Source organism: Semicossyphus pulcher, unplaced genomic scaffold (assembly GCF_022749685.1).
Source record: "Semicossyphus pulcher isolate SPU_LCO1_2020_fin unplaced genomic scaffold, fSemPul1.0.p SCAF_3, whole genome shotgun sequence".
Lineage (NCBI taxonomy): Eukaryota > Metazoa > Chordata > Actinopteri > Labriformes > Labridae > Semicossyphus > Semicossyphus pulcher.
The window spans coordinates 7,386,835-7,399,546 of record NW_027211704.1 but is presented as its reverse complement, the minus strand read 5'-3'; the positions used below and the strand labels follow the sequence as shown (position 1 = coordinate 7,399,546).

At 42.2% G+C, this 12,712-nt stretch overlaps 1 protein-coding gene across 6 annotated transcripts in view; it reads left to right on the top strand.

Moving 5' to 3' along the window:
* Nucleotides 1-12,712, top strand: part of LOC138605564 (plasma membrane calcium-transporting ATPase 1-like) — a 121,009-nt gene that overhangs the window by 42,406 nt on the left and 65,891 nt on the right. For all 6 annotated transcript variants that reach the window (XM_069677911.1, XM_069677908.1, XM_069677914.1 and 3 more), the window contains exon 2: nt 2,367-2,774. In XM_069677911.1, the coding sequence (XP_069534012.1) occupies nt 2,579-2,774 (196 nt within the window). In that variant the 5' untranslated portion in view covers nt 2,367-2,578. The remainder of the gene's footprint in view (nt 1-2,366; nt 2,775-12,712) is intronic.

Sequence of the window (12,712 nt, the reverse complement as noted above, 5' to 3'; positions counted from 1 at the left end):
TCATATTTACCAGACTTCTTTCGGCGGATTGATGTGATTGCAGTTAGTCCTCCAGAATCTGCGATTAGAGCTGTGTCCCTAGCAACGGTCTGTTCTCTGTCTGAAATCGAGAAATAACAGACCTCAGAAGGCCGTCATTAACTAATCAGAATCAAGTATTTAACACAGCCGATATAAATATAATCAAAAACTTAACATGGATAGATTGTGTGGGATGGTATAGCAGAGCACCTCGTAAAGTGTAGAGCTGCTAGTCGATTATTCTCTACGTGGATTCAAAGTACTGACTGTTTTAATCACCAATTAATTGTTGAAGTCAATTTTCAGGCCAAATTTGTTCGATTGATTGATATCTTCATTCAGACATGATAATAAAATAGAAGTAGATAAATAATTAGAACAGGAATGCAAAATAAAATGTAAACTTAAACAACAATATCAACTGCCATATTCGACACAAAGCAAACAGCAAAGGAAAAGGAGTTTACACTTATTTCTTTCTGCCTCGTATCTACTTTAAACATCTAACATAAATATCCTCCCAGTGTCAATAGTAGAGAAAAATAAATGCATAACAAAAAAGGTCTTAAATGTGATCATTTGCTGCTTATATTAGAGTGAATAAAGAGTCTGATTTCTTAATACTGGTCAAGCGATTTGAAGACGTCCCTTTGGTCTCTGGGAAATAAAGATGAGACGTTCTTTAGATGAAGCACTTAATCGATTTATCATAAAATTAATCGTCCATTATAAAGCAGTGAAAGCCCCCTCTGACGATCACACACAGCATGAACATCCCTTCAGGTCTGAATGAAGCACTACATTACACTGAGCCGCCCCCAGTTTGAGAACCAGTGACCTCTGTCAGCGACCGCAAACCCTGACTCCAGCTCCTAACAGCTCCTAACAGGCTCTGTGTGTGTGTGAGAGAGTGTGTGTGAGTGTGTGTGTGAGTGTGAGAGAGAGAGTGTGTGTGAGTGTGTGTGTGTGTGTGAGAGAGAGTGTGTGTGTGTGAGTGTGTGTGAGTGTGTGTGTGTGAGTGACCATGACAGAACACTAAACAGTGAAAAATGGAGGACAGCCTTTGATGTGCACTTACATAATCGGTGTTGATGGGCTGGAATGCCACACTTTGGCCACACACTTTCACACTCGGAAACACACACACACAGACCACAGAGACACACACACACACACACACACACACACACACACACATTCACACATACAGTGATTTAGTTCTCGCTTTCACTGTTGTATCGTCAGAGCTGCAGTTCGTTCTGTCCTGGTTCTGCATCAGCATCCATTTTCCTTTACGCTTTTATTTTGAAAACCCTTTTGATCTTGGTTTTTATATCTTATCTTTTTCTGATATGTGCACACTTTAATTAGCAATAATGACTGATTCCAGTAATGAATTTAAAGGCCAAAGTTCCTGTTTGTATCCTGCATTGGACCTGTGTGTTCAGCTGGCTGTGTTTCTGTGCACACAAAGAGAGCAGAGGGAGGATTTATAGATTTATTCCAGGGGTTGCTGAACGGTCAGGCAGCTGTAACTCTGGCGAACAAGAGGTTGTTAATGTGCTGCTTTGTTGATCTCTCATTTCCATGTTACAATCGAAGATATATTATTTTCTTTCATGGTTTATTTTATCACTGACAGTTTTTTGTCATTGTTTTTGTCTAGTATAAGTACTTCTTATTCTGATTCTGAAGGGTTATTTATCTTTTAAACTTGAATTTAATACATTGGAGTTGATGTACTGATGTCATTTTCAGTGATGCACTCTAGTCGGATGTTGCAAAGGAGGAGAAAAGACAAGATGATACATAATATACCTTTAATTGTCAATTTTCACTATTTATTTCTGTCATTTGTTGAAATGTTTTTGGGGGTTTTATTTTAAAGGCAGGTTTTCAACTTACCTGCCACCAAACCGAATAAGTCAAAAAATGTCAGAAGGAAAGTGTTTACGATACGTTTGGAAAAGCATCATCATCCTCTCTCTGAACCATTTAGCAACCGGCTGGAGGGTGAACGAGCTCTTGGAAAAGAAGGCACTGCATAACGCGAAACAAAAGAGTCGACCGTCACTCTCGCTGGGGATGCTACAGACAGTTCATGGAGAGCAGATATTTACCAACCTATTATGAGCCTCTGAGGTGCAGCGCTGACCGATAATCAGTTTATATCATAATGAGTTCGGTGGTTCAGCTTACATCTTTGATAATCCGGGATCAGAAACGCTCCTCTAATTGGCCCAATTTACCTCTGTGCTTTGAACAAGAAGGACTCCAACAGTCCTAGACTGCTTCCTGTTTGAACCTGCATAACAACCTGCTTCTTGTTTCTGTTTCCTCTGCAGCATGTTTACACCCCAGAGGAGCATCCACGTCCGGGTCAGGAGTTAACCTCAGCGCTCACCTCCTCCGCCTGCCTCCTGTGAGAACTACACTACCCACAATTCCCGTGAACTGACAACCCAGTCTGACATTTAGATCACTTTAGCAAAAGCATACTCAGAGGAACAAAAACTACAACTGAAACTACTAAAGCACTGCTGTGAATAGGACCGACATGGCCAACAACACGGCGGATCACCCTCCGGGGAATTCGGTTGCTGAGGGCAACCATGACGGGGACTTTGGGATGACCGTGATGGACCTGAGGGGACTGATGGAGCTGCGGAGCGCCGAGGCCGTCAACAAGATACAGGACTCATACACAGACGTGCAGGGCATCTGCCGCCGCCTGAAAACATCCCCCATAGAAGGTAAGACACGTCCAGCACCTCAGACTGAATCAACATGTTTCGTTATTGGTTTATAAAGAGTTAAAGATGCAGTAAATATAAAGGAAAGACACATTTAGTTTAAGACTTAGTTTAATTTTGTTGCCAAAGAACACAGAAAGATCAAAACGGAAGCATGAAGGCTTTTTACAAAGGTCAGACTGTCATCATTTCTACTCTTTTGTTTAATGATGTTATCCTGCTGTTGCTCATAAGCAACGTCCTGTTGTTGTGTCACAGTGAGCAGTGATGAGTTCAACATTATAACCCCAAAACACAGGCTGTAATAGCAGCATAATAACTTTAATTATTAACCTCCTCCTTGTAGAGTCATGATGTTCTTGGATCTCTAAATAATGATCTGTAGCCTGTCATGATTCGCACACCAGGGGTTCGAAAGCATTTATGAAGCTGGAATCACACACAAAAAGTCTTCCCAGACCCAAACTTAAAAATCCAACGATTATGTATATCGCTTATCCTGTTCAGGGTCACGGGGGGGCTGGAGCCTATCCCAGCTGTCATTGAGCAAGAGGTGGAGTTACAACAGGACTGGTCACCTGTCAATCACAGGGCTGACACACAGAGACAGACAATCTACCACGCTCACATCCGCAGCGCGCACCTGCTTTCAAACACGTTGTCCTCAGCCTCATAAGGACAGTCCTTGTAACACATGTCCTTGTAATACCCACAAAAGCACACATTGACTTGATGCGGTCAGCCACATGCTAGGTTTAGACCTAGTCTTGTTTTTTTACAATTTGGTTATAACTCAGCCCAAACTCTTTATGCTATTTAGAGAGGAAGAACATGGCCAAGGTGGCAAAACTTCCTTTTAACAGGCAGAAACCTCGAGCAGAACCAGGCTCATGTTGAACAGCTATCTGTGGGAAGTGGGATAGAGAGAGATACAGGATAGAGACAAACAGAGCAACAGCAACAACATGTTATAAACATGCTTGTTAGGTTAATTGGAGACTCTAAACCAAAAAAAAATCTGTCTGTGTAACTTTGTGTTAAAAAATCGAATTGGAGTTGAATTGACTTAAGTCTGACAGTCCAAACACACACACACACACACACACACACACACACACCAGGAGGTGACAGAGTGAGACACAAAGAGACGAACAACATTTCTGGTAAAACACAGTTGAGTTGATATTTAGTGTTGACTGATGATCAGTTTGGATTTCCATCAGAGATTCATGCGAGGCCAGAAAATGGCCGACCGGCTGCTGTTTGTTGTTTCTGTCTGCCTCCCTCATCTTTTGATCCTTCTCGGAGTGTGTGTGTGTGTGTGTTTATGATGTGTGTGTGTGTGTGTGAGTGTTTGCTGCCATCAGTCCATTCCAGGATTGAAATTAGTTCCAGCCCGCTCCCCTAATGGCTCCATAGATCATTGCTCTGTTCCATTTAGTAATCAGAGGACAGCTGTAGTCGCGTCCTCCACGCAAGAAATTACTCACTTTAATGAAGAAACTGTAATTATATTTTCACTGCAGAGAGGGAGGAGGGAGGAGGGAGGGGATGTGGGGGGAGGGAATGTGGGGGAGGGAAGCCCTGATGTAAGATTGAGGGCAGACACACACACACACACACAGTGATTGACTGTTACAGTGAACTAGTGTGATGCAGTAAAGTGTGTCAGCCCAGGTTCTGTTCTCTTCGGTAACACCCTGTCCTCCTCTACAGCTGCTGACATATTGCAAAATGCTGAAATAATCACCTTTCAAGTCTGTGCTGGTATCAGAGCAGGTTTAAGACTGATTTTGTTTCGTTTTGGTCCCTTGAAGTCATCTTTAAAGAGCTCGATATTTAATGTTCAACAGCTGGTTGAAGCATCCTGTCATTGAGGCGGATCTCAGAACTTGGATTTCTTAAATTGCAGTATAAGTTGTTTTTTTTTACCGACAGTCCAAAGAGATCTTTAGGAAATTACACATCAACCACTGGGGACAGCAAACACAGCTTTAGAGCAGCATCTCTGTCGGGAATGCAACAGAAGAAGAAGAAGTGATGAATCTATTTACAGTGCATCCAAACAATGCACCGATAAGGAATAGGGACGGGTCATGCATTTTGAATATTCGAACAGTCGATATAAATTGAAGATTTCATGTGAATATTATAGTGACCAGTAGAAGTCAGTAATAACCTGGTAAAAAGCACTGCATATACTTTAGCTGCTCCACAATCAGAGCCAGCCGACGGTTTACAAGAACCATTCTGACTTAAAGCAAAATCACCAAGATGCTGTGACAGGTATATTTATTTAAACATAAACATGTCTTTTAAAAAAAACCACACCTATACCTGTCCGTTCTGGGGGGTGAGAATCTCGCTCTCTCCAGCCGGGCTGGGATTAGAATTCTCCGCCATCATTACCACACGGTTGATGTACATTCAAAGATGTTCCGTAACCAAGAGAGTGCGTGTAGGACATACAAGAACATGCGGGAGCTCACGGCAGGGCTAGCTTGCTAGCTTTAGCTTGTGGAGGACGCCGCAGATGTGCCCGGGTCGGCACGAGTGCAGGCAGGGAGGCTGGTAGACCATCCAATCACTTCATTCAGGCTGAATTAGATTATTGGACAGACTTACTATAGTCCTGCATTTTTTTTTGTCACAGCGTTTCATTTGAGATTGCTGTCAAATACAAATACACAAAAAAATGCCTCCAAAACAAATTGCATACCTTTCTTTAACAACGTTTCTGAACAGCAGGTAAAGGACGTTTGAATCAGGTGCAGAAAAGGCCGACTCCAGTTGGACTTGGTTTTGGGAAAGTAAAAACTAGTATAAGGAAAAGTTCTCAGAGGATATAAAGACATTAAATGGCTGTTGAGGACAAAATGGAGACCATAAATAGGAAATGAATGAAAATGTTGAGGATTACATATTTTAAAAAGGTGTTCTCATTATAACCAGGAGAAGTCGGTATGTCTTTGTGACAGAAGGGGAACCTGCATGACACCTGAGTCCCACACAGATGTACCTGTTTCTCACCTTCACCTGCTCCCTCACATTGATCTGGTTTCTGCTGCTTGCGTAAACACAGTTTGTGAGGTGAAGCATCCTCCTCTCATCCTGAAGCACAACAGAATAAAGTTGTTCTACTTAATAACAGCCAGTTGAACGTTATCTAACCTGTTCAGCTCAGACTCTGCCGCGTCGTGTTAACAGACTTCACACAGTTTATATTTAACTGTGTCTCTGTATCAGCTCTGTGTGCCGGCTGTGATAATGAGATGTTTATTCTCCAGCTGCTTCACTTTCAGTCGGAAAAATCAGCTTCTGATTGGACACAGAGCTGACAGTCACCTACCCCGAGTCTAACCTGACCACACACACACACACACGCACACACACACACACACACGTCACTCAGCTGCAGCTCTGCATCCCGCCGGTAAATGTGTATTGATGAATCAGTCTGCTGCCTCTTTGAAAGTCATCGATCGTCAACATTTTACAAAATCTGAGTGTGTTTCATGTTGAGAGGACGCGCTGCCTCCTGGCACGAGACGATCAGACAGATGTAAACTTTATTTAAACAAAGAGTGTCACAAAGAGACACATACGGAGCTAAAAATACAGGATTATTTTAGGAAAAATGCAAATGAATGTCAGCGTGAAGGAGACAGGTGTTGATTTATGTTAGATGATCTGTTCTATTCTTCATGTGAGGAGTCAGTTTCTTCAGACGAACATCCAGCACTGAGGGTTTAAACTGGCAGATAAAAATGGATTCAAACTGTCACTGACTGAATCATCAGATGTTCAGTTTAAATGCAGATTTATGCAAAAACACTGCTGGAGTTTTTGTGCCGTTTCTCTCATGTGCAGATGATTTTTCCTCTGATCAGGAGCTGATTGGACAAGAGCAGGACAGAAGTGCATTTTTCTGTGTTGGATGTGACCGACAAGTCTGTAAATTGGGCCACAACTAAAAATTATTCTCTTTATCTTAATTATTCTGATGACACGATTAATAGTTCATTCTTCTGCAGTTACCAGGGGATAATGAAACATGTAAACTAGTCCTGATGATATGAGAAAATAGGATATGAAGTGCGATACATCCAACCATCCATGGGTTTTGGGTCATGGGGAGCTCGGGCCAATCTCTGCTGTCATTGGCTGAGAAGCAGGATTATACCCTGGACTGATCAGCAGTCAATCACAGAGCTGACACACAGAGACAGACAACCTTTCATGCTCACATTCAGAACTACGGGAAATTTAGAGTGACCCTAACAAGCATGTCTTTGGACTGTGGGAGGGAGCCCACGCATGCACGGGGAGAACATGCAAACTCCACACAGAAAGGCCCACTAGTGTCCGAACCGGGGTTCGAACCAGCAACCTTTCAATTTCAATAACGATGATAATGCGATTTACTGTGCAACCGTAAAGTCTACCCACATAGTTTTTGTTTTTTGGCAATGAAAATAAAATTGACTCGATTTCACTAAGAGGAGAAGAAACCATAAATAGACTTGTAGACACTTACAGACCTAGGATGAGTCATTCGCTGGTCTACGGAGGATTTCCTGTTTTCCTGCGTTACCAGACGTGACATCTGTTGCCTAGCAACAGGTAGCTAGCAGGCTAACTAGCTATCATAACTAACGTTGCGTAACTTAACCTCTTATTTTAAATTTATATTTAAACTTTAAAGTTTCCACTTTAATTATTTTTAACATCTCTACCTCTAGCTATTCGATTTTTACATTTAGAGTGTTTTCCTCGACTGTTTAAAAGACCACCGTCTGGTTTGAATTGGCACACAATCAATCTTGGGATACGTTGGGCCATTAAGCTGTGAGGTAATCGACCTTCAAATATGTCCTTCCAAGGATCCAACCCCTGAATTGGGACACAGCTATAGTCAGCATTGCTTACTAGCATGCTAGTTAGTAGCATGTTAGCTCTTTATTAGTCACTATAAAGTACTCATTAATGCCCTTTCGTTTCATGACTTTATTCTACATCTACTTGGCCTTCAAATTAAGAGTTTTCCCTCAATGGCAATTTAATTTCTGCTTCATGAACATAAGTGAGGAACGTTGTTTACATGAATTATGATCTGAATATGCCACCAATTGTGTGCTGAAAAAAATAAACCCTCAATGACGTTTTTATCGGACAAAAATGAATGAAATATTCAGCTGAAATTAATGAAATTAAAATGAGACCCAACCCTACTAAAGACCTTTTAAATGTTGTTTTGTCAAGAAGCGAATCATCAGTCAGGTTAATCTGAGCCTGCCCACTCTCTCAGTATTCATGTGTGAAGGTTCAGAGGTTCCTCGGCCTGCTGCTGGCGTGTCAGATCTTGGAGAGCTCCGTGGTGTGAGAAGTCAGCCACCAATCTGAGATTGCACTCGAGCTGCGTGACCCGAGTCTCATTCACTGTAACACACACACACACACACACACACATATACACACACACACACACACAGCCTCAGGTCATCCATGCCTCTGCCAGTTGAAGCAGAATGCTCCTCTGAGCAATCAGCGAGAGGGATAAAGACACCAAGACATGCAACGCTCTTCATGTCTTTCTTTTTTCTTTCTGTGTGTCAGATTTTTTCTATCCGTCACATCTCTTAGACTAAACTACGATTATAAACTACAATAAAATCTTAATCTGCTCTACTTCACCCTCTGAAAGTCTTCTCTGGACTTTCTGAAAGGCCAGGAAAAGCTGAGTAACTCAAATCCATCCCTCCATCCATCTACTAAATTTGCAAACAGATGAATGTTTCATTCTTAGCTCTCTGGCAATGCAATGCTAATATATGAAAGGCAAAGCAGGACTTGGTGTATGCATGACTTTTGTGCATAATTATTGATGCATGAGGCCTTTAAAGGAAACATGATGTGGAGCAAAAGGAACATTTAGTAATACACATCTGAAAGCTGTGGTTATATTGTGTTATGGGCTTCTTTTTTATTTGCCAGAGGGTGTTTGAAGCCCTGTCGTGGCATCGTTGTGCAGCAGAGGATGCGAGTGTTTCTATTAAAAGGCAGGTTTATGTCCTGTAGTCAGCAGTCTGAGGATACCGAAGATTGAACAACAGTTTTTAATCTCACCTCTCTGCCGGCCTGTATATTGAATCCTTCTATTAGATCCAGTGTTCTTTCATCAGCTGAGATGCTTCTTCTCTGTTCCTACATCCACAACAAGAAGAGTTTATCAGAATTGTGACCAGACACGACTGGCAGGGAGAGCGATTACACAGACGCCGTAGACGCCTCTTCTCTCAGCCCTCTCCAACAAGGAAACAGTGCATTGAGCTCTCTCTTTGGGATTGAATCCGTCCTCTCAACAGCAGGTTTCTTTTTATCTGGAGCATTATCTGTCTTTGGTTCTCTGCAGTGGATTCTTTCAAAAGAGAATTGGATACAGTGTTCAACACAGCGTCAAGTCCTATCAAAGTTGCTTTGTAATACATGAAGCAAAAAACAAGTAGCTTCCTTTGGGCCTTCAGAGCAAGAACACTAGCTTTTCCTTTAACCTCATCTTCCAAACCCCATCACTCTGATGATTATCCTGAGGAAAACAACTCTTGATCTCGCTATAAGTCATTTTTACAACTTTAAAGCTTACTTATATTTACTATAAGGGCTATTTAGGTGTTACTATGTCCCTTAAACAAAATGATCCGTGTATTTACAGACCCCTCTTTCCCAATGTAGGTAGAATAGACTGTATTTAGTGGATGTCCTCTTGGTTCAAAATGAAAGTGAAAGTGACGATAAAGCTGTTGTTTGCTTACAAAACTGTAACAAAAGCACGCTCTGCCAATGAAAGGCACCTGGTGCTCCCATCACAACAGGGCCCTAAGTCACTAACTAGACTCCTCTCCTCTGTCGTCTTCCCGGTGGTGGAATGTGTTACCAAACTCCATTCGGTCCACAGAGTCCCTTTCACCTTTAAGAAGAAGCTAAAGAGCCAGCTGTTTCTTGAACACCTCTGCACTTTAAAGACCGTGCATTTGATGATGTTTTTGTTTGTTGGCACTTCCTGACTTTGTTCCCTCCTGTCTTGATCGTTGCTTGTGTTGTGTTAACTCTCAGATGTACGTTGCTTTGGACAAAAGCTAAATGAAACATTGTAAAGCAGATTATGCTTTAGGGCAGTGGTTCTCAGCTGGTCTCACCTCAGGACCCACCACCGCTTTAAGGTGTGGGCACCTGTGATTGACAAGTTGCTACCATAAAACCCATCAACCAGTCTAAGCAAAGTGTCCCCTCGTCCTAATAGAATCACTTCTGGTTGCAAAAAACCAAGATGGCGACCTCTAAAGTGCCAAAGTCAAGGCTTCACAAAGGTAGTCCACAAACTAATGACTGACTGACTGGTCAACTTCTTCTATAAAGTCGATGATAATCTTGAGACCTGTGTGCATCACTTAACAGTTGTGTTTGCATCGTTTGGCCAATATGGCTTCCAAGCTTCACCTCCTGGAGACGTGTTTTTCTGCTCCGATCATCAGCTCTCGGAAAACCGATCTCTGTTGATTTCAAGCCTCTATTTACTGAAAACACAGCGAGATTTATCGGGCGATGATGGCGGCAGCAGAGCTTGAATGTAAATGACATTAATTTATACGTTAAAGTCACGCACGGCAGCTTTTGGATGATGTCTTCAGTTAATGTAATGATGTCCCAAGATGCACCTCTTCTCCCTCGAGATGTTAGCAGGAAATGACAAATCCCCTCGCTGCACACCATGAACATTCAGATATCTAATTGTGTCTGTGTGTGCGTGTGTGTGTGTGCAGATTCATATGCGTGACCTGAGTGTCACCACATACCATCGCATGATACTGTGCCACATAACTTCATGCATTTTTAAGCAGAGTGAAAGGCCTCTTTCATCCCAGAAGGACTGAAGGAACAATCTGAAGGATGCCGTGTGACACAAACAGACTCGAACAGAGCAGAGAGTGTGTTTAAAGGAGCAGTGACGGGAATAATTCTGCTCGGTTTAATGTGTGTAGCAGATCAGATTAAAGACAGTTACCGTGGACATGGGTAAAAATATACTGGTATAATAACAAGTGTCAAATTGTTACTTTAAAACTACTCAGATCCCTTTTAAATTGTATTAAATTTAAACAAAGTTCTTGATCAGCTGTTTTTGTCAAGACCTCTTCAGCAAGACGGGGTATCATCTTTGGGCTCCAGATCTGATATCTAACAGTGACTCTGGTTCTGTCTGTGCAAACGTTTTTATATAAGACAATTTAGTGTACAGGTCTTTCTGTAATTTCTAGCAAGAATGACTTTTTCTTTAGTGCGTACAGCCCCGGCCAAACTTGCCTTGCCTTATTTTTGCCTTGACACCAGTTTTTAAATTTCATTAACGGGAGTTATGAAGATAATCGCCTGTGTCCACTAACTGTGTGCTTCTCGCCAGCGCTTACTGTTGCTAGGTTACAAAAGTTGTCTGACTGCACTTCCGCTTCCCTTGGTAGTGATAGTTAAGTCTGTTTGAAATCGCTCTGTATGCTAAATATTTGCTTTTTATTCATGGAAATTTTACAAAGAAAACCTAAAAACAGTGAAAGGAGTCTGTCCTGGCGTTAGCAGCAGCTCTACACCTGGAAAATGAAAGGGTTAGCATCTCTGATGTTGGTGACAAAGTTGATTTCGGTAGTCCCGCCCACTGTTGATTTGGATTGTTCTGTGAGGGAGACGTGACATTGCCGATCGCGGCGGTGTTCCCAAACTATTTACAACCGAGAGCGCTGTGAACACAGCAATACAAACTAAGGATGCACGATATTGGATTTTTTGCCGCTATCCGATATGCCGATATTTTACAACTCATTTAGTCGATTACCGATACTGATATTTTTTCCCTGCACACCTAATTGCAGAGATCATCAACTCTCTTCTGTATTGGAATTAGCATACAGTATAATGGTGATACTCTTATCACATTGGTACAACGGTCGGGGTGACGGGTCTTGAGATGGTTAATCAAGTTTGTAGTGTTGAAAGACTTTGCCTTGGCTCCTCCGCAGCTTGACAATGACATGACAGCATCCACGCAAAACAACTGATAGACACGCTTTATTTATTTAACACACTTTACTGCAGCAGCGGGAGACGGAGAGACGCCCTGTGGCTACAAATTAGGCTGAAGAAACGCTGGGAGAGTCGAGGGTAGATTATTCAAGGAAAATTCAAGGACGTAAGAGTTTAGAGAGTGAAATGGTGCTTTACAGATTGGTACAACTTGTCACCCTGATACCAGTTTCTGATACCTGTATGAGGGTAATTTAATTAGTTTAAAGAGAGAAAACGTTTTGAATAAAAGTAATGGTTTTATTTCTCTCATTTTCCTCGGAAGACTAAGACTGACGCTTGATGCACCTCAGTAGATGATGATGCTCTTGTGGGAATTTAAATTGGTCAGACACTAAAGCTAAAGCTGAAAATTAAGTCCCACGTCTCCGTCTCTTCTCTTTGTCACATACTGTTGGTCCAGTTTAGGATCAAAGTGAAAGGATGGTAGAAAAGATGGAGGCTGGTGGATGAGTCACAGAGAGGATAAAGCAAACAGGAAGCACTTCTGACAACATGGAGGACAGAGAGGAAGAAACAGGCCTGTGTGTTTGTAGTGGACTCTAATGTCCACTCTCATTGTTCAGAGGGAGAATGAGAGACAGTGAGACAGCGTGTCGGCTGATGAAGCTGGAACTGGATCAGATAATTTGGTGGACCAATAAAGTCCGTTTCTCCGGGAAGCTGAGGCTCATAAACATGTGTGACGGCCAAGCGCTGCTGTTACTGGAACATCATTGCACATCTTTAATCTGCGTCTCCACAGGGACGCTCACCAATACAACGGGCCGACGCCAGGCTCCAGATGAAACCCGCCGTCACAATCA